Source organism: Capra hircus, chromosome 7 (genome assembly GCF_001704415.2).
Source record: "Capra hircus breed San Clemente chromosome 7, ASM170441v1, whole genome shotgun sequence".
NCBI classification, from domain to species: Eukaryota; Metazoa; Chordata; class Mammalia; order Artiodactyla; family Bovidae; genus Capra; species Capra hircus.
This window is the reverse complement of record NC_030814.1, coordinates 56327485-56348666: the sequence shown is the minus strand read 5'-3', so window position 1 is coordinate 56348666 and position 21182 is coordinate 56327485. Positions and strand designations below refer to the sequence as shown.

Below are 21182 nucleotides of genomic sequence, written 5' to 3'. Positions count from 1 at the left end.
TAGAAGTGTTCCATGGATTGGTTGTGGACATAATCACTTAGAGGAGAGAGTTCTGTGTGGCCTCCTGTCAGAGGGGTGTCTAGAGCTGGCCTTGCAGACAGGTGAGCTTTGGATGGTTAGGGGAGGACTTGCCAGGCAGGCCTAACCCTTGGAAGGCCTGAGTGTGGTGAGTTTTGCTATAGTTTCCAATGAGGCTCTGAACCTGTCATGCCCAGAGTTGCTTATAGGGAAATAATAGAAATTAAGTAACAATATATTTGAATTTATTTGTAGATTTGAAGTATATCATAATTTTTTTTAAAAGTAGCAATGAAAAGAACAAAGAATAACCAGAAGAAAAAATTAGCCCTTGAAATACAGGTGGAAGAGACAGGTTCCTTGCCCCAGGTAGAAGCAGGCCACTAGAGATTCCTGAGCGTGACACCGGGTGACACCACCAACTTACAGTGTGACTTTAAATTGGCACTTGCTGCTGCTTCCACATTGTCATCACCACTGTCTTGACTGCCCCTGTGGACAATACCAGCTGTCATTTATTAAGCCATTGTTTCAATCCAAGAGGTCAATTCACCTAGTTTTACTTTATCGGCCTTAAAGAGTCGGGCGTGACTTAGTGACTGAACAGTGACAAACTTTATGAAGCAGATGTTGTTGCTCATGTTTTACAGGTGAAGAAAGGGGTTTAGAGAAGCCAGGCGACCTGCCTACTCTCATCCTGCTGGGACTCTCTGTCTGACTCCATCCCCTGTACTATACTGTCTCCCTTAGCCTTTATTTCTCTGTATTTACAAATTGGACATGATATTTGTACTCTTTACCTGTAGAAGGAAGCTTTTCAAACTGTAAGTCGTGACACATTAGTGAGTTGTGAAATTGATTTAGTAGATAGAAAAATGAGTAGAATCAAAACTAACAGAAGTTATCACACTATTTCTGAGACTTGTGTTTCTGATATGCATGTGTGTATGTGTGTGTACCTCTCTCTGTGTGTATATATATGTATGTATGTGCTAGTGAAATGTTACATGGGGAAATCTATTTCCTACCATGGGTCCTTGTCAGAAGGTTTGAGAGCTACTTGTTCTAGACATATTAGATGAAGTTCAAGCAAACATAAAAACGTGTTTCAGAGCTCCTTGTAAACTCTAAAACACCTTACAAGTCTAAGTTATCATTTCTTAACACTGGAAGCTGAAGCAAACAAACAAAGCAAGGCAGATGGTGTTGCTGTGCTGGAACCTCCACCCATCTGGTCCATCGCAGATAGTGCTGCTCTGCCAACGTATTGTGTCCTATGGAGCCAGGTTGCAGCTTGCATACTCCATGACACAGCACTGCAGGCCTCCAGATGAAACCTGTTTGCAAACCTAGCAACAGGCTTAGGTATTGTTGGTACATCAGGACCAGTCTGTAGTTATAAAGTACTACTCAGCACTTCCAGAGATCCAGCTCTCATTTAAACGCTAGAAAAACAGATGTGATCCTTAAGACAGCATGGGCGTCTCTGCATTTCTGGCCCCAAAATAGTTGGCTCCTATTTCTCTCCTCCTCATGCTCCCACATCACCGTCTTCATCTGGAAGTAATCTTCTGCCTCTCAAAAGATGTCAGACCAATCCAGAGCCCTCATCCATTTTCCCTGGCAGCAAATGTAGCAAGAGGCCCCTTTGCCATTGCCATGTTCCTTGGAACGTGCTCTTTCCTCATTAACCATAATTCCTGAGGGAACTACAGGGAACATGGGGTGTTGACCCCCACCAACTGCCCTGAAGTCACGTCCCTCAGGAGATAGATGCCCTGTTTCTGAGCCATTGTGGCAAACTCTTATGGGTCACAAAAGGAAGCAGGCCTTTCCCAGGTTAAAATCACATGTGGAGCTGTTTCTCTTCTGCCTGCAAAGGAAGTCTATAGAACTGGCAGTAATGTAAGAAGGCTCACAGAGGAGTCCCTGTGGGCCTAGGCAAGGCCTATCAAAGACTCCCGTGGTGGAGTGTGCAGTCATGCCCAAGAGACTTGTGTGTGTGGATTTAAGTCAAGACTCAATGTGACATTCTGGGCTGTGGGGAAGAGCTCAAGCACCTCAGTTACCAGCCCAGAAAGCAAGTTCTCCATATTTTATAGACCTCACTAATGATTGAGTCCCGTGGCCTCAACTAGACCAGGCTCCCCAGCACTCTGCCAGCCTGCCTCCCACACACAGGTAAATGCATCAAGCTGTAATGGATGGCTGGTGCCAGCAAGAGGCTGAGGTCTGTGCCTTTCTTTCTGGAATGCAAAGTGATCTCCAGCCATTAATAATTCATTCTTGAGTAATGAACATAGCTATACCAAGTTGTGAGCAGTAATAATCAAATGATAGATCAATTTGTTGCTTCAGTGTACCAGAAGATAATGGTAGTTAGTCGTAAAAGGTGCAGCCTGTTTCCCCAAAAGTTTATGAGTTACATCAGTGTGTTGTAAGTTCTAAAATAAAATGGATCGTTAAAAAAGAAATGAATTATATTAGGTAGCCTCAAGCTTATTTATATTCACAAATGCTTATTCACAGTTACCATACTTTTTTTCCAAATGCCTTTGGGTCACTGGGGTCTACAAATCAGAGTAACTATTGCTCATTAATTAAATCTAAGCAGTGGAATACAGTTCTAGACTTTGAAAAGTTGAGATATATTCCCTCAAAATCATCAGTAATAGTTTGAGGTTTTCCAAGTAAGTAGCTAGGTTGTGAATAATTGTTTAATGTCTACTCAGAAACTCCCATCATCTTTTAACACCACAGAGAACATTTGTTGTGTTTCTCCTGAGCCAGGCACTGCTCTCAGCACTGGTGTTACCAACTAAAATAAAAACAGTCTCTATCCTAAGGCAACAGTTGAAACACTAATGTAATAAATCCAGGGCCAACACGCCTGCCTTCATCAAGTGGTGGAGGATTGGGAAGAGACTAGTCAGAGACTTTGGAAAGAAAGGGCACCATTGGAACTGTGCCTTGCAGATCAGCAGTTTGCCAAGCAAAGAAAGAAAGGGTAAGAGGACATTCCAGGGCGAGGACTGACAAAGGCAGATAGATATGAAAGTAGACAGAAGATGGGTAGTGAATGATTAATAGAATCATCATCACTGCATTTCCCACCTTATATCCATTTAATCTTCATAGCAACCTCATGAAGTAGATTAGAAATGAAACTCACCCTGTTTTTAAAAGATGAGGAATCCAAAGCTTAAACATTAAGTCCCTTTTCCCAGGACCAGATCTGGGAGGAGGCAGAAGGCTTAGAAGTGAGTTGGAAAAAGCTGTGCTAGGTTATAGGAGTTTGACATGAGAAACAATGGAGCCCATCAACGGTTTACAGTCACCATTATCAGGACATTCCAACCGTGGAAGCATTCCTGAACATACACTGTGTCATGCACATACACTGTGTCACTGTGTTCTCTCCTAGCGACCAAGCGAGGCGTGAAGCCATCGTAGTTTTCAACAGAGGACTGACTTGAGTGGCGCTGAATTGGCAGACAGAAGCTGGTGGGGGCAGGCGGGACGCAGCTGAACCCAGAGAGTCTAGTCTGAGAGCCCTGTTAAGACACAGTTGCTTTAGCCAGATGCCCTGTTGAGAAGCGTGATGGTGAAAGTGATCATTATCCAAACCCTATATTTTTATATTGGTCTACAATTTAAAAGTGCTTTCATATATAAATAGCTTGTTGATTCATATACACAAGGGACTTTTGTGACAAGAGGGTAAGTCTACTGACTTGGCTCATTTGGCAGGGGAAATATAAGAGCATGGAATTCACTTCCTGCACAAAGGAGCTGATGTTGAAAGTAGTGGTGTCACAAGCAACTTGTAAATATGCAGACATGGTGATTCTAACTGAGACTCACAACCAAATCATTTCCCCTTCGCCAGGTAAAACCTTAACTATCTGCTTTAACACTTTCAGACTAGAAACCTGATACAGTTCTAGGTAGAATGGAAAACTAAGTAATATCCAGAAATTCAGCTAGATCTCAGGAAATGAAAATAGTCTTATGTAGACCAGAAATAGGACAAAGCATCAGTGGCAGATGCTACAGGTGTTGCTTAGCAATAAAAAAGCAGATTCCCTTCTTTATTGGGCTGTTCCACAGTCAGGCTTCACAGATGTAACCATTTCTTTCAGAGGAGGAGTTTTTTATGAAATTAGACTTTTAGCCCTAGAAAATGAAAGAAAAATACGTTTCTGGTGATAAAATCAGTTAATATAGTATTCAGTAAAGGCTCAGTTTCGAAACCAATACCTAAAGCAGTCAAATCTCTTTTTTCTCCTACAAAATAGAAGTATCCAAGAGAAACAGTGCAAACATTTATAGAATTGTATGAAAAAAAAAAAAAAAAACCTCTGTATAAATAGCACTAAATGCTAGGGAGGTATGTCTGTGCAAACTGCCACCACTGCCCAATTTCTCTCTAGTTTCTAGTAATGAATAGTTTCCTTCTTCCAACAGGTGATTTAGGGAAGCCCCTAATATTTTCTTAACAATATTGAATGGCCTTAACTTCTAACTTAACTTGTTGTCAATAGATAACTTTGTATATTTTTATACGTGGGGCTAGCAAATGAACAATGAAGTTTTATGACTAGGTCATGGTGACCTGGGTGTGGATTTCAGATATATGTTTTGATTAGTTAGTTGATTATACAAAAATATGCATATGTGTTTAGAAGCTTACTCAGACCTGATATTCCTGGCCCTGCGTATTTCTTGGATTTTGAGTATAAGTGATAATATAAACAGCTATATATGTGGATGTGTTTTTATTTCTGTTCATGCCACGTGTCTGGCTTAATACAAGCCACGTGTCTGATGTGATGGGACTTAAATGCTTTGAGCCTAAAGTGCTGAATTTCCTGACAGATCTACTCATTTAAAAAAATTAGATCTATTTTGGGCTGTGTTTGCAAATGTATTAAAGCCGTCAGGAGTTTTTATATTTGCACTAGAGAAAATGCTAATGATCACAGTGGTTTAAACAGCAGCCAAGGATAAAAGTTGTAACTAAGAGGGATTACCAGTTAACCTGGATTTGCAGAACAAGGATTCAAATGTGCAAAGGTTCATATTTTGGAAGGCAGGCTGTTTTGGTTGGTTGGTTGGTTGTTGGTTTCTTTTAGGCAAATGGGAATTGTAAAGAGTGGCATATCATGAAATAGCAAAATAGGCTAACACTGGAGATTTCTGAAACTTTGGTAGATGAACCTATGAATAAAAAAGTCTCTCTTTGGACTCCAGCAGCGAGGTCTGGCTTTGGACTCCAGACTCCTAGGCCTGGCTCCTACCAGAGGAGATGTCTGAAGACGAGATGGGTATAGGAAGTCAGTTGTCTGTCATTTTCTATTTCTCTCATTTGTGCCATTTCTTTTGCTTCCTCTCAGTGTTGCTAACAACCACAAGCAGAATTTGATGACAGTGGCGAACCTCGGCGTGGTGTTTGGACCCACCCTGCTGCGTCCTCAGGAAGAAACTGTAGCAGCCATAATGGACATCAAGTTTCAGAACATAGTCGTTGAGATCCTAATAGAAAATCATGAAAAGGTAATATATTGTTTGTCATTGCAAGTGGAGAATTTATCTGGGGAGAGCTGAGTTAGAACTGGCCTACAGGGTTGACTCAGGTTTGCGTTGCTGGTGGCTCTTACGCTGTGGCGACACTGACGAAGTTGCTGATGGTGGTGGTGATAGTCATCTTGGGATGGCAGCAGTGACTACGGTGGTGGTTGTGGTGGTGGTAGCAGTGGGCAACATAATGAGCATTTCTTTTGTAATAGGAACTGCGCTAAGCACTTTATATATGTTGTCCTTTTAACCTCACAACTGTCTGATGAAGGAAGTACTACTTCATGGCTTTTAGCCATTTTTTAACTTTTTTTTTCCTATGAATTTTTGAGTTTTTAAATATTAGGGATAGTAAACGATTTTCATGTGCATTGCAAATATTTTTCCTAATATAGTTTCCTTATAATTTTATAAATGCTGTATTGTTTTACACTGTGTATGTGGGTGGGTGCATGCTCAGTTTTTTTCCTTTAGGGCACTGAAGTTTCTAGTCTGTCTTAAGAGGGTTGCCCTCACCCCTGCCTAATGATGTATGTCAACACAGCTGCCCTTAAAAACTAGGCTACGGGGACAGAAAGCAGCATGCACCCATCAGTCCCACCTCAGTTTCTGGTAGCAAATCCCTATGAATCTTCTCAGCATCTGCAAGGCCCCCTAGGGCACCATTTGACAGTCCAAGGTGCTGAGATATAATGAAATCTAAATAAAAACTTTACCTAGAGTGGTGAATTAATTGTGCTAGATTACCTGCCAAATGAATCTAGCATCTGACCACTAACCACCTGCATTGACAACACAATACCATAAGCCATCATCAGCTCTTGTCTGGGTTTATACAGGAACCTCCTAATTTGTTTCCTTGCCTCCACCATTGGCCTGTCTGTTCTGATGTCAGCCACCAGAATGAGATGTTTTTAGTGTTAGATCACATCATTTCAGTTGTCTGCTAAGAACTATCCAGTGTCTTCACATTTCAGAGTGAAACTCAGAGCTCTTATAGGAGCCTGGAATGTCCTCCACGGCCTCTGCTCTCCCCTCTGCTACTTGCCTCATGTCATCTCCTGCAGCCCTCTCCTCCAGCTCCTGCCTACAGCCACTTTGACCACCTCACTGTTCCTTGCCCACGGCACACACACACCTCAAGGCCTCTGCGACTGCTGTTTGTGGTGCCTGGAACACTCTTCCTCCTTCAAGCCTGAGTGAGGCCCACCCATATCTCTCTGTGTGAAACTGTGGACAGCCCCAACTCCAGCACTCCCCCTGCCCCTGAGGGTGCTTTCTCTCTCTCCACAGCACTTAGCACTTTCTAGTATACTGTATATAATTTACTTGTAGATTACATCTGTTGCCTTTCTCACCTCTTCCAGAACATATGTATCATGAAAGCAGACAAATTTGGGCCATTTTGTTCCCATAGTTCTTCAGTATGTGCTTAGTACATGCGTGTTGGGTGAATGGATGGTAGCTGGCCTCCAGACTGGCTCCCGGTGACCCTTGTTTCCTGGTATTCAGCCCCTTGTGTGTTCTCGTCCAACTGTGAATAAGGGATCAATACTGATCCCAGTGTGATCAGTAGGAATTGATAATGAGAAACTGTGACGGTAATGGACTTGACTTTGGAGACCAGTCCTGAGACCTGGTAGCATTTACCATGGTCTGGATTTTCTCACTCTGGGGGAAGCAAGCCGCATGTTGTGAGGATGATCACACAGCCCAGTGGGGAGAAAGTGAGGCTGCCTGTCAACAGCCAGACCAGCATGCCAGCCATGTGAGTCTGTTATTTTGGAAGTGACTCCTTCAGCCCTGGTCATGCTTTCATATGATGTGGCCCCAACCAACACCTTTAGTACAGCCTCATAAGAGACCACTGAGCTAAGCCTCTCCTGAATTCCTGACCCATTGAAAGTGGGAGAGATATTAAATATTTTAAGCCACTAAGTTGGGGGGAGGGGTAAGTTATTACACAGCATTAGTAACTACTAAAGAACCTCTGAATATAGACTTTCATGGAGTAATTGAGGTATCCTGGAAAATTGTGTAGACAACATAGCTATTTTCTTACATGGTTAATAAAAAGATCTGAGGTCAGATAATTTCCTTGAAGAAATTATCTTCTCTCGGTCTCAACCTTTGGACTTTGTCCAGCCACTTCCTTCATATATAGTAAGTCAGGTATAGATGATTATGTTCTGTAGGATTAAAATGAACTTGTAAAAAGGAAATATAATTGAATAACATGTTTCTAAACAAGTTAATAGCATGATTTCTAAAAGCAAACCACTTGGATATAAATTTATTACCTCTTGTCAGCTGTGTGACCATGAACAGATTACTCAACCTCTCTATGCTCATAAAAATACTTTCAGTACAGTGTGACTGCCGTGACAAATAACCCCCCAAATCAGTGACTCAGGACAATAGTAATCTCTGTCTTCCTCACATACCGGTTCACTGTGGGTATTCTGTTGGCTGGATCCTACACAGTGATTCAGCAATCCAGGTTCCTTCTCTCCTGTAGTTCTGCCTTCTGCTCTGCAGATCTCTGCAATCAGCCGTTTGGTGAGGGAAACGAGAGGGCATGGTAGATTGTGTAAGATTATGTGGGCCAAACCCAGAGGATGCTTTCCTTATTCTCTTCCACTTTCCATTGGCCAGAACTCAGCGATGTGGTCACTGCCAACTGCAAGGAAGACTGGGAAAGCCCCTAACCATGCAGAGCAAAGGGAAAGACGTTTGATGACCAATCAGCCAATGGGCCACATCCCTTTAGTTGGTTTGTTATAGGGGTGAGATAAGGTGATTTATTGAAGGTCTTAGCCAAGAATCTAACAAGAAGTGTCACTAACTGTAAACTATTCTTTTCAGCAGTCTGAACAGATTTCTCTGAAGATAGAGCATAAATACTTCTATGAGTATCACATGTGCCCCCTTGCTCAAAATAATACTTTTTAAACATAATATTTTCTCAAATAAATAATATTAAATATTGAGACAGAGCTCTAAGGAGTAAGTACTTTGATTATGTTTCATGTCTGAGCTTATAGCAGGCAGCATCTAGTAGGTTTTGAACTGTAGTAATTTTTGGTGTCTTTGGGCCTTCAAAGCCAGGAAACATTAAAAAGTAACATGATAGGAAAAAGATTGGATACTGCTAATAACATTGTTGAGACTTGTGTCAACAAGCACCATCCCACTTGAGCACAAAATGCAGAAATAGAAATGAAATATGAAATGCAGGGCCAGGCCTGCAAGTAAATGGGCAGGAACTGGTGCAAATACTCATCTGATATGTTGGATTATAAATTATGTTCCTCTCTACTGTGTATCTGGTGAGGCACATATTAAAAGAGCATTGCAGTGCTTTATTATATGTTCTTTTTCATTAGTTTCTGCCAGAGAGTGGGATGAATCACAGTGAGATTTATGTTCCTGTGGGAGCCGGTGCAGGAGTGTCAGTGGAAACATTCTTGGGATGAAGGCTACCGTGGAGTGTGTATCTCCAGTCCTGAGGGAGCTCCCATGCCACCCTGATAGAGGTTTTTAACCTGGGGTCTATGATGGGCCAAAGCTATATGCAAGACCTGTGTTTGTACATGATTCTGGGGAGAAAGTCTTTAACATTCATCATGCTTGCCTTTCTGATAAGAACAACTTAGACTAAGGCAGCTTGACTCCTTTGCAAATGTTGCTTCAGGCCTGGTCTGGTATAAAGTCAGCAGATGCTGTGTTAGTCTCCTTTGGAAGCCTGTGATGTTCACCTCAAGGAACTCATGCTCTGAGAGCCCTTAGCTTTGGAGACAATGCTTTGGATGAATTTACTGCCAAAGGAATTCAATTTTATTCATCAACAGACTTTGTCCTCAGATAAATATTGTCATCTTTCTTTAAAATTCACAATATGGAGATGTTAGTTAACAGTATTTAATGAGCATTCCCTTGGTGGTGGTGGTTTAGTTGCTAAGTCGTGTCAATCTCTTGCGACCCCACTGACTGTAGCCTGCCAGGCTCCTTTGTCTACGGGATTCTCTAGGCAAGACTACTGGAGTGGGTTGCCGTTTCCTTCTCCAGGGGATCTTCCCGACCCAGGGATTGAACCCGGGTCTCCTGCATTGCAGGCAGATTCTCTACCAACTGAGCTATGAGGGAAGCCCTTAGGCTTGGCTATAATTTTCTAGAAGCATAAACACACACACAAATCTCTTGAGTGACCACTTTTCTAACTTTGTTGTCAGAAGTTGCACAAAATCCTGAAACACCAGATGAAGAAGTACTGTCTAACAGCATCCTTTCAGTCTGTCCCCCAACAGGCATCTGATAGCGTATGTCCTCTTGCTTGAAACAAGCCGTCATGCAGATCTTAAGTGTATGTCCCCCCAGTTAGTGGCATAATACCCTCTCCCATGTTGTTATGGGCATTTTATATAGGATGTGTAGTTTGTGCCTTGGAACAAAATTGAGAGGGGCCCGGGAATAAATATTGGAAGACAGCACAGAGAGAGGGTATAGAAACCCAGGCACCTAACCTTGTTGGAGCCACTTGGTGGGGGGAACCATAAGATGTGTCTTTTGATTATCGCTTTGTAACAGATCATCTGCAGACCTAGTGACATAAAATAGCAATAATTTGTTTGCTCACAATTCTGTGTACCAGAACTTTGGGGAGGGCTCACCTGTGTTCTATATAATATCTGCCCGAGTGGTTTTAGTGCAGCTGGTAGATCCAAGATGGCCTTATTCCACGTGTCTGGGACCTTGGTGCCACCTGTTGCTGGGACACTTTGGTCCTCCTCCACTTGTCCTCTTTCTTCACCTGCTCTATCATTGTTTAATAGTCTAGGCCAAACTTTCAAAAGGACAAGCACAGAAGCCGCAAGGCCTCAGAAGTTCTAGGCCTAGAACAGAATAGACAAAGTGTTGCTTTGACTGGATTCTCTTGGTCAAAGAAACAAGTCCAGCCACACTGAAGAGGCAGGAAAGGGAACACCCCCTGCCCCACCATGGGAAGAGCAGTGTGCCCACACAGATGTGGGAGGAGTTGTGGGCTGCTGTCTTTGCAGACCATCTCCCAGAATGCCTCACTCCCCGTCACTGGCAGGTTCGCATGTAGCTTCCTTTTCTTATTAGTGCTGCAACTCCTCAGCATGTCGTATGGAAAATGCTCTTCTGTTTCTCCTCAGTATTGCCGTTTTTACATGGCCAGGGAGCATCCAACATTTGGTAACAGTGGCACGTTCAGTCTTCACATACCCTTTGTGAGCCTCGGTATGGAGTACTGACTCATTAATGTCTAAAATGGAAAACAGCTTTGTCTTTAAAATTGACATTTAGAAGAGAGGGAGAATTTTCTCCTGACGAGAAAGCTCAGTTTCTTTTTCCTTATTAAACATATTTTTTCGTGCATAGGACCTTGCCTCTCTACTGTCCCCCACCCTTTCCACGTCCCACTCTCTCGTTGTTTACTGAGGATTAACACTAGACATTCAGACAAAGGGTTAAAAATTAAAATGAACTTCTGGACTCCTTTATGTTATCTCTGGCACATCTGCACAGCCTCAAGACAACACCTATTTGTCTAGAAACATCTCCTGCTTAGTATCATCATCTCATCTCGAGAACTTAACCTGTTTCTTGTTCGTGGGAGCCTTCATGATGTGTTTCTCACAGACATGGTTTGGTCAGATTAAGTTCACTAACTACATACCTTGTGGTGATGCTCCAGAAACTTTGTTGTTCACCTCCTGCACAGCCCTGGGTAGGGGAGCAATGTTTGGAACAATTTGTACCAAATAGATATTCCGCAGTAAGTGAAAGCAGAGAGAAAAAAGCTAGAAGATACAGATTATGCATGGATGTTCATGGTACTTGTTCTTTTTCCATGCTGGTAATACTGATTTATTTGCTCAGTTAAAGGTAATGGGCCTTTTTAATGTACATAGTCTTGCAGTAATAAGAATAGTGATATTAATAGCTAACTTTTACTTACAGCTTATTGTTCACAAGACATTGTGGTAAGCAGCCATATATTTATCGTATCATTTACTTTCCATGGCAACATTATAAGGCCAATATTGTTAGCTCTCTTTTTAAAATTTTGAACCTGAAGTCCAGAGAGTTGAAGAAACAACTTGTTAGGAGAAGGAACTAAGGTTGAACTTAGGACTCCTTTCACAACTCAAGCTACTAAAATCTATTCTTGTTAATCTCTAATGATGGCATTTATTGAACATCTGTTAACCAAAGATAAATGAGACAAGATCTTTTTTCCAATGGCTTTCTTGTTTTCTCAGGATATATAACTTACCATAATACGGTTTGCTAAGTGACATTCAATCAAATGACTAAATTATATGGTACCACTGAGGATAAATAATTTCATTCATCTTGTATTGGCCTCTGACAGATAGGTAGAGGTTTTCTAGGCAGAGCAACAGTGGAAACAGTGGGGACAGCCTTCCAGAAGAACATTAATCAATTAATCAACATTAATCAACTCGTATGTATTACAACAACATGGGTGTGAAAGAATCTTGGCTTGTATGTTAGCAAGTGGTCGGAGATGATGCCAGATAGTTGGATTGAGCCCCTCTGTCAGGGGTCTTGAAAGCTATGGGAAAAAGGTTGACATTTGCTCCAGAAAAATGGGAGCTCTCAGGGATTCCAAGTAGAGGGGTGAAAGTTAGATAAATAACAAAACCATAGAGTTGATCATACTGTTGTAAACTTGGGGCTATATATTTTAAAAGTCTTACTCAAGAGCCTATAACCTTTAATCTATGCTACTGCTGCTAAGTCGCTTCAGTCGTGTCCGACTCTGTGCAACCCCATAGATGGCAGCCCACCAGGCTCCCCCATCCTGGGATTCTCCAGGCATGAATACTGGAGCAGGTTGCCATGTCCTTCTCCAATGCATGAAAGTGAAAAGTGAAAGGGAAGTCGCTCAGTCGTGTCCGACTCTTCGACCCCATGGACTGCAGCCTACCAGGCTCCTCTGTCCATGGGATTTTCCAGGCAAGAATACTGGAGTGGGGTGCCATTGCCTTCTCTGATAACCTTTAACCTATAGCCTTTACTTATTATAGGCTAGGGTAGGATCCTAATGGCTTTTATTTGAGTTGTCTTGCCAGACTTCCCAAAGGGAAATACTAGCTCATGGCATCATTTCCCATCAACAACTCCATACCCTGTACTCAGCATGGTTTATATGAAAGCTAAAGAACAGACTTGAAAGTCTGGCTCTTTTTGTGGTCAGATTTCAGAGTTGAAAGTTCAGAGGGAAAAGACATTGGCTGTTTCCATGCTTGTTTGAGGTAATTATTTTAAGTCAAACAGCTCATACCTTGTCACCTTAAGACATCAATTAGGCCCATACTTGGGGTTATAGTGAAAGTTACCAGTATTTATATGCGTCTAGTTAAGATTTCAAAATACTGAATGCTGTCCTTGTCCAAGATACCTGAAAGCCCAGAAATTCCGTAATGTCTTACAAAGTTTGTTCCATTTCTCTTTTTAAAGGTTACCTTGCCAGCTTTGAAAAATTTAAATGTCTAGAAAGAACAACCCTGTCAAGAAACAAACTGGCACCTTTTCAGAGTTTTGGTCAAACGTGAAATCTCAGGTTATGTGTATGTCTTCATCTTCCTGTTACTTTCTGACACATATTTAGTAAGATAGGACTGGTTTGTTCTTGGGCAGTCCATGGTGTTTCTTTTGGCCGTAACACTAAAAAAGGTTCCTGCACATGAAGCTGGACGTGGGTGTGCACAGGTGCCCAGGCACCTTGTGCTTTTATCAGTACTGCCCCTTTTAATGCCTATTGATGTTTTACAAAGTAAGTTACTGTGATTCTTTTTCCAGTCCATCAATTGGCTTTGGAACAGGTAGGAGAGTTGAGTTTTGAGTTGTTAATTTCCAGAAGTGCCCAAAGATCAGTGCCCCTGTTTCATACCTGTTAACTTTTAATCTTATAGTCAAGGGAAAGAGTGAGCAAATATGGATGGCCTTACTTAACACCTAGTGTAAAAGCAGCAGGTCCTAAACAACCTTGCATTTCCATTAAAATGATAGTGTTTCTTTCAAGATTGTCTTGATTTGAGTTGATTTGGGCCACTGAATTGCCTTGATCTGCTTTTAACAAAATATTGGTTGCACTGACACCTATTGCGTTCATTGTTGGGGTTTGTACACAAAATGTAGATCAATTAATAGAATACAGTTGATTTCAATAGATTCTGTCAGCTGCCCAGTGTTGGGCAATTGTATTTCATTTCCTTGGTATTTCAAGTAGCTGTTGATATGCAGAATGGACGATGATGATGATGAAGAATACCTGGACACTTTATTCCATGGAGATAACCCCTGTCACTGTGGCCTGCTTGGGAAGCTAATCTTACGTCTCATGGCCATGGCTTTTTTCATTTGCTCATTGATTTGTTGTTGTTGTCATTACCTTTCCCTACATTGGTCCCTGAGGACCTTCTTTTTGCATGCATGCTCAGTCCTGTCCAATTCTTTGCGACCCAGTGGCCTGTCACCTGCCAGGTTCCTCTGTCCATGGGATTTCCCAAGCAAGAACACTGAAGTGGGTGCCATTTCCTACTCTAGGGAGTCTTCCTGACCCAGGGATCAAACCTGCATCTCCTGTGTCTTCTGCATTGGCAGGTGGATTCTTTACCACTGTGCCACCTTCTTTTTGGTTCTATCCAGTTAGGTCTAGAAATAAGCTGGAATTACTTATATACTGGGCCAGAATGGTTCTGTCACAGACCTTTTTTCTATTTGTTGTGTCTAATGCCATGTAAACGGTTCTTCCTTAGTTTCACAGGTTGTGGATCTGAACATGTGTATTCCCCCCACCACCCCACAAGTAAAGCCCCAGAAAAACCAAGCATATTTGAATTGTGAAGCTTCTTTAATGGTTCTCAAGTAACGATGGAGCTTTGTTATGTTACACTCTATTCCTCTCTGTCAGCAAAGATAATAGGAAATAGAATCATTTTGGAGATAAGGAAAATCACAGCCTCCCATGGGTTACCCAGGCCGGCGATATATATGGCCAGTTACTAAATGGAATTGGCTCCTTTTGAGGGACTTTTAATAAAACTCCACAAACTACTTTCCAAATTGTTGTTCTCTGGGCCAAAATGCTGATATCAACAGGACATTGGACTTCCAACTGTCCTTAAAAAACCTCTCTGTGCCCGTAGCCTCTGAATTTGGCTTCTTAACTATTTTATTAAATGAGCCCTGCTAAGACTTGCCTGGCTTTCCAGAAGAAAGGCACTGGGTTTATGGCTTGCCGTACCCTGAGCAATCCTGCTCTGCAGCCTGTTGTTAGAAAGAGCGGGCAGTGTGTAAGCTGGTATGTGTAGGCCTAATCCTCCACCTCCAAAGCAGACACTCTTCAGATTAAATAAGCCCATAACTTGTTATTTTTTATTACTTGAAACCCTGATGCACCATGTCTCAGAAAAGTGCTTAGTCTCCTCTCTCTAGAAGTCTTTCTCTTTTGTCTTATAATCCCAGGCCTCTGTCATTGATTTATTGTCTCAACTACTTTTCAGTTACAGACCAGGAACTCTTCATCATTACCTAATTTTCCTCCCATAAAGATCACAGCACATAATAAAGAGTAGACCACACACATTATGGGGAGGCTTCTAATCCTTGTAAATTGCAGAAGCATGTTACAGGTGGAATTAGAAAAGGTATAAAAATGTATATGTGACGTGGCTAAGAATAAATCCCACAAGTGTCAATGGTCTCCAGTGTTGAGATGGGCCCAAGGGAGGGGCGGGGGGGCAGCAGTGAAATTTGAATTTTGTAGACAACAAGGGGAAAAGAACAGCAAATTCTAACATTGCTGTAAGCATTTGAGATCGATGTTCTGCAAAGAACAGTAATTAAATTTGCACTTATAAATTAAATCCTCTGCAGATAATTCATTGTTGAGTTTCCAGTTATTTTCCTTCTTATATTTTTTTACTGGATGCCGTCATGGCTTTTGGGCACTGAGTGTCAAACTGTGTTAGGTGCTTCTGTCCTCACCTCAGTCCCAGGAGTCTTTATAGATGCAGCAGCTGAAGGTCAGAGTTACATAACTTGTTCAAAGTCACAGAGCTAGTGAGTGACTAAAATCAGAGCCATCAGACTCCAGAACTATGATCTTTGCATTTTGTCTTTTGTCTCTCAAATTAATAACAGATATAAAGGCCATAGGTGATTAAGACCCAGACAGTCCAGCTAAGCTATCTTAAGTCCTAGTCCAACTGTACTCACCCATGTGACACTGAACAAGTCAGTTCGTCTCAATGAGCCTCACCTATAAGATGACAATGCTTAACTTAACATCTGCTTCTGTTGTGTCCAACTCTTTGTGACCCCATGGACTATAGCCCGCCCGGCTCCTCTGTCCATGGGATTTTCCAGGCAAGAATACTGGAGTAGGTTGCCATGCCCTCCTTCAGGGGGTCTTTCCAACCCAGGGACTGAACCCACGTCTCCTGTGTCTCCTGCGTTGGCAGGTGGGTTCTTTACCAGTAGCGCCACCTGGGAAGCCCCAAGGATAATGGTAAATCCTGAGAGAAAGTGAAAATGCTAGTTGCTCAGTTTTGTCCAAGTCTCTGCCACCCCACAGACTATAGCCCACCAGGCTCCTCTGTCCATGAAATTCTCCAGGCAAGAATACTGAAGTGGGTAGCCATTCCCTTCTACAGGGTATCTTCCCTACCCAGGAATTGAACCCTAGTCTCCTGCATTGCAGGCAGATTCTTTACTGTCTGAGCCACCAGGGAAGCCCAAGTCCTGAGATAATCCATGTGAATAACAGCATGATAAGCACTCAACAAACTTTGGATATTTTTATTGTCCTTTACACTAACTCTGCCTCCTGCCCACTCTTTATCAGGTTCTGTGCTCAGCATTTAATATGCATTAACTTTTCAGTATCTCTGCAGGATAGGTGTTAGATTCCCATTTATGGAAGGGAAACAACTCAGAGGGGTTAAGGCTTTTGCCCAAGTTGAACCCAAGTCTGTATGGCTCCAATGCCTGTTTACTTTCTCCTCATAAAATGATGGTAAATTCCTTTCCTATATATTTATTTTTTGGATGATGTTTAGGTTTTTTTTTTCATTAATTTTTATTGGAGTCTAGTTGATTTACATTGTTGTGTTTCTGCTCTGTTACGCATATATCCACCCTTTTTAAGATTCTTTTCCCATATTGCTCATTATGGAGTATTGAGTAACATTGCCTGTGCTATACAGTAGGTTCTTATTGGTTACCTATTTGCCGTTATCAGTTCAGTTCAGTTCAGTCGCTCAGTCATGTCCGACTCTTTGCGACCCCCTTAGAGCCTTCCTAATAACTTTTATTTCTAAGGCATTCCTAAGTCAGAATTTGTTTGTAAATTTGAACAGAATTAATGGGACACTTGGGGTATGGAATAAACCTTGCCCCTCTGCCCTGCTTTTGTGTTAATTTGGAAAGTCTCTGTGAGACAAGTAGATAGCTCAGCTATCTGGTAGAGCCCCATAAATCCATTGCTCAGAGATTATGAGAGCTCATACTTCCATTGTTCGGCAGAGAAGTTGGTACACTGATTCTACTCATCAGAATGAAGGAAACTCCACAAGGTTCTCTTAAAGTCATCGCTTCCAAACAAATTAGGATTGGAATAACAGCAAAATTGTGAATCATTCAAATTCTCTTTCGAATTCCAGCTCACTTTTAGCACGCAGGCATCTCTTGGCCTGGCTGAGAAGTTGGCTCAATAGTGAGCAGCTTTAAGCAACCTGTATGTATTCAAGTTTCAGAGTTAAAGGAACAACAGTAGTTTGGGGAATGATTGCCCAGACTCCTTAGTGAAAGTTTGTATCTTCTGTTCTGAATTGCTCAGATTTGCAGAAGTGCCCTCATGCCTCAGAAAAAAACATGTGTAATAATAATGATGGTAGTCCTGTGTCTGGCGCTCCACATTTCATAGCAGGCCCACTTGCACGTGTGTCCATTTGATCCTGAAAATAGCCCTGTCCAAGTTCTTCAAAAGCCTGGGCCTGGCTTGCACTGAGGCCCAGAGAGCAAGACTTCAGGACTATAGCTCTGGCCCATGGAGAAAATCTCCATCTAGAACTGATTCTAGTACGCTCCAACAGCTTTCCTTTTAGAGAGAACAGCCAATAAGCAGAATGTAATTCCCATGTCTCTTCCTATTTATCAGTGTATAAACACAATTTTGGAGGCAGTTTTCCAATCCTCTGTTTAAATCCATAGTTCTTCCTTACGACTCACTCTTCTTTGTTTCTCTAGCATTTAGGAAAGAGGAAATGCCCGCTTTTCTGGTGACAGTTGAAATGGAAATGCTGCATATGCATTATCGTTTTCCTTATTGTGGTTGTGCGAGGATCTCATTCTCAGTAGCTCATTAGGAAAAGAAAGACAAAATTTGGAAGCCAGACAGAGGAGGTGGGGGCCTATCACTTAGTTTGAATTCATTTTCAGATATTTTTTGCTTGGAATTGAGGAACATGCTGTACTTAAGGCCAGAGGCAGAAGGGTGTTAAGAGACATCATTATTTGTTGAAATCTGTATTTGTGGGTTTGGGCCCCGGCTTTGGTAGTGTAGGTTGGCTGGAGAAGATGAGCTGAATGCTGAGAACTGCTGTGGAGGTGGGGAGGGGAGTTGTTGGAAACTGCAGGTCTAGGGTTCCATCCAAGCCCCTTTCCTGCTGGGCCATGTGGTTCAGGGAATCTCTCCTTGTGGAATGGTCATCCTGCTTGGCTACACTGAGTTGACCTAGCACAGTGACTGGCAGGTGCAAACACTCATATATAAGAGCAAGTGCCAATGTTATTGGTGCACAGAGTGTCACCTAGGAGCAGCCCTGGCTGGATTGTTGAGCGCAGAACGAAGTGGAAGATAGCTTCTTAGGTCTGTGCTTAGGTCTTAGCACTGTGGTCCTTGAGTTCAGCAACAACCATAGTTTCTCTTTTCTTTCCTCGAAGATCCTCAGAAGGAGCCTGATGACATGTGTGGCACTGGTACTTATTTTTGGGGTTCAAGCTCCTTTGGAAGCTAGGGGGTTTTGTTGTTTTGCTTTAAGTTCCCTTCTCTCCTTACATCCTCACCCCAGATGAACTCAGCTATGTAGTGATTCATTTTATTTTGTGGAAAATTCAGTCCCTTGGGGAAAATATGATAATGCTGTTTTCAGACAGCTGTGTTTGGAAGGGAGACTGACTGAACCAGCTGGCTGGCATCATTGGAACCCAAAGACCTGCCAACTCATGGAGAGCAGCTGTTTTGGCTGAAATTCTTATCATTCTTATGACTTTGCTTCCTATATCTCAGCTTCTGCTTTTTAATGCACGCACGAAGGAGAGAAAACCGTGGGAAAGATTCTCATGTGTCTAGAGCCACCCATAGGTGAGGGGCATGGGGGTGCCACCACTTTCCTCTCATCACTTGTGATTATTGGGAAACAGAAGATCCAGAAGACTCCAGAGTATGAGATGATAATGAATGGGTCAATAAATGTTGATGTCTTAATACAGTGGGTATATTATGCAGCCAAGAAGGATAAGGTTTGAAGATTTTTTTAATGAAGGGGGAAATGTTACAATACAATTTTAGAAGAAACATATAGGATACAAAACTGTAAAAAGAATAGGATTTCAATTATGGAGAAGTGTATTTTAACATTAAGTGAGATAACTCATACAAAGCACTAGAGGCGGTGCCTGACATGGTCTATACTCAGTAAATCACAGCTGCTAGATGCAGACTCTCTAAACCGCAGGAAGCATGTTGGCCTCAAGCACTGCTGTACCCAGAGTGCTGGTAGAAAGGAGATGCTCAAAAGATCTTTCCAGGCTGAATGAATTAGTGTTGTTGTTATTATATGCACTTAAAAAGAAATCTAGAAAACTAGGGACACAGGTTTTCTATGTTATCATCTGTAATTATATTTGTAATTGTGGCAGTTTAACCTCTCTGCCTCAGTCCTTCATTATAAATGATGAGAACAGTACCTGATGCTCAGGGTCACTCAGAACTGAGTGAGCTACATGGAAAACACATGCAGTGACTGGTCCTTAGGGAGCCAGCATTGCAGGGTGGTGACTGTAATCATGGTGGGTACCATGTAAGTGGTAGCTATTATAATAATTCTGTCATACTTGGATCTGTAGGAAAAAAGACAAGCATTGTCATGAATTTTATCTGTCATTGTCATGAATTTTATCTGTCATTTTCTTCTCACTTTTTTTTTTAACCATGGACCTGTTTTGTTTTGTTTTGTTTTTTTGCAATGAAAGCTTAAAACAAAAAAGCTTATGTGAAAATAAAATTCAAATGCTAACAGTGGTTATCTCTAAATAGTGGAATTGGGAGAGTTTTTCTGTTTTCTTCTTGAAGCTTTTCTACATTTTCCAAACAGTTTGTAGCAGGTATGTTACTTCTGTCATCAAGAGTTGGGGAAAACAGCCTTTTTTTTTTTTTTCAGCTCAAAAATAACACAAAGCTGCTGAAGTAGAAAAGATGGTCTAGCTAGAGATGATTGAGGATGAGAAAATGATGCCCTGTTCTGGGCTTCTTTGGTGTCATTTAAATTCATGTTTCACATCTTCAGAAAATTGTGAAGTAGAAAAGATGGTCCAGCTAGAGATGATTGAGGATGAGAAAATGATGCCCTGTTCTGGGCTTCTTTGGTGTCATTTAAATGCATGTTTCACATCTTCAGAAAATTGTGAAGCAGTTGTTAAGAACTGGGAAATAGACTCATGGGCAGTGAAGAACAGGAAAGTGATTTTGATTAATCAGTTCTAGATAAAGGTGATCAAAAAATTTTAAGTCCTTTCCACAGACAGTGGCTACTTTCCATTGGCCCTGGAGAGAACAACAGAAAGAAGATCCATGCAAATGATAACAGAGGGGGTAGGAAGTGGAAGTGGATGGTTCCTGACCTTGGGGTGTACTTTCAGAGGAGACTGTTTCCTGCCAGCTCCTAGAGATGCTTACAATAGAGTCCTGAGCAGATGCTGGTGGTCTTTTTCTATCTTTTTCTTGCTGATTCTTAGACCCCACTAGACTTTTTAATCATACAGGTCCGGACTCGTGCTTTCTTCTGGGTTCACATTAGTGTGTAACATTTTTATGAAACTGTTTTGCAGATATTTAACACTGTGCCAGACACGCCACTCACCAATGCCCAACTGCACCTGTCTCGGAAGAAGAGCAGTGACTCCAAACCCCCGTCCTGCAGCGAGAGGCCCTTGACGCTCTTCCACACCATGCAGTCAACAGAGAAACGTGAGTCACTGCCTAGGGTGCCCTAGGGACACCTCAGCCGCCTCCCCGCTGCCCAGAGAACTTACCTCTACCTCTGTGTGTGAGCTGCTGCCTTTTGTGTCCTTGAGGACAGCATATTGACCATCATGCCCTCCGAGGTTCTGTGGCTGAGTAACCTCGACAGGACAGGAAGCAGGGTGCTGAGGATGAAAGGCAAGGAGCCACAATGTCCAGGATCCACTTTCCAGATCTCCTGTGGGCAGATAGCTGAGCCTCTTTTCCTCCAGTCACACAGTCAATG

At 42.1% G+C, this 21182-nt stretch overlaps 1 protein-coding gene across 3 annotated transcripts in view; it reads left to right on the top strand.

Annotated features, from left to right (window-relative positions):
- ARHGAP26 (Rho GTPase activating protein 26) overlaps positions 1 to 21182 on the top strand; it is a 481157-nt gene that overhangs the window by 365329 nt on the left and 94646 nt on the right. For all 3 annotated transcript variants that reach the window (XM_018050208.1, XM_018050206.1, XM_018050207.1), the window contains exons 18-19: positions 5415 to 5574; positions 20764 to 20902. In XM_018050208.1, coding sequence (XP_017905697.1) covers positions 5415 to 5574; positions 20764 to 20902 — 299 coding nt within the window. The remainder of the gene's footprint in view (positions 1 to 5414; positions 5575 to 20763; positions 20903 to 21182) is intronic.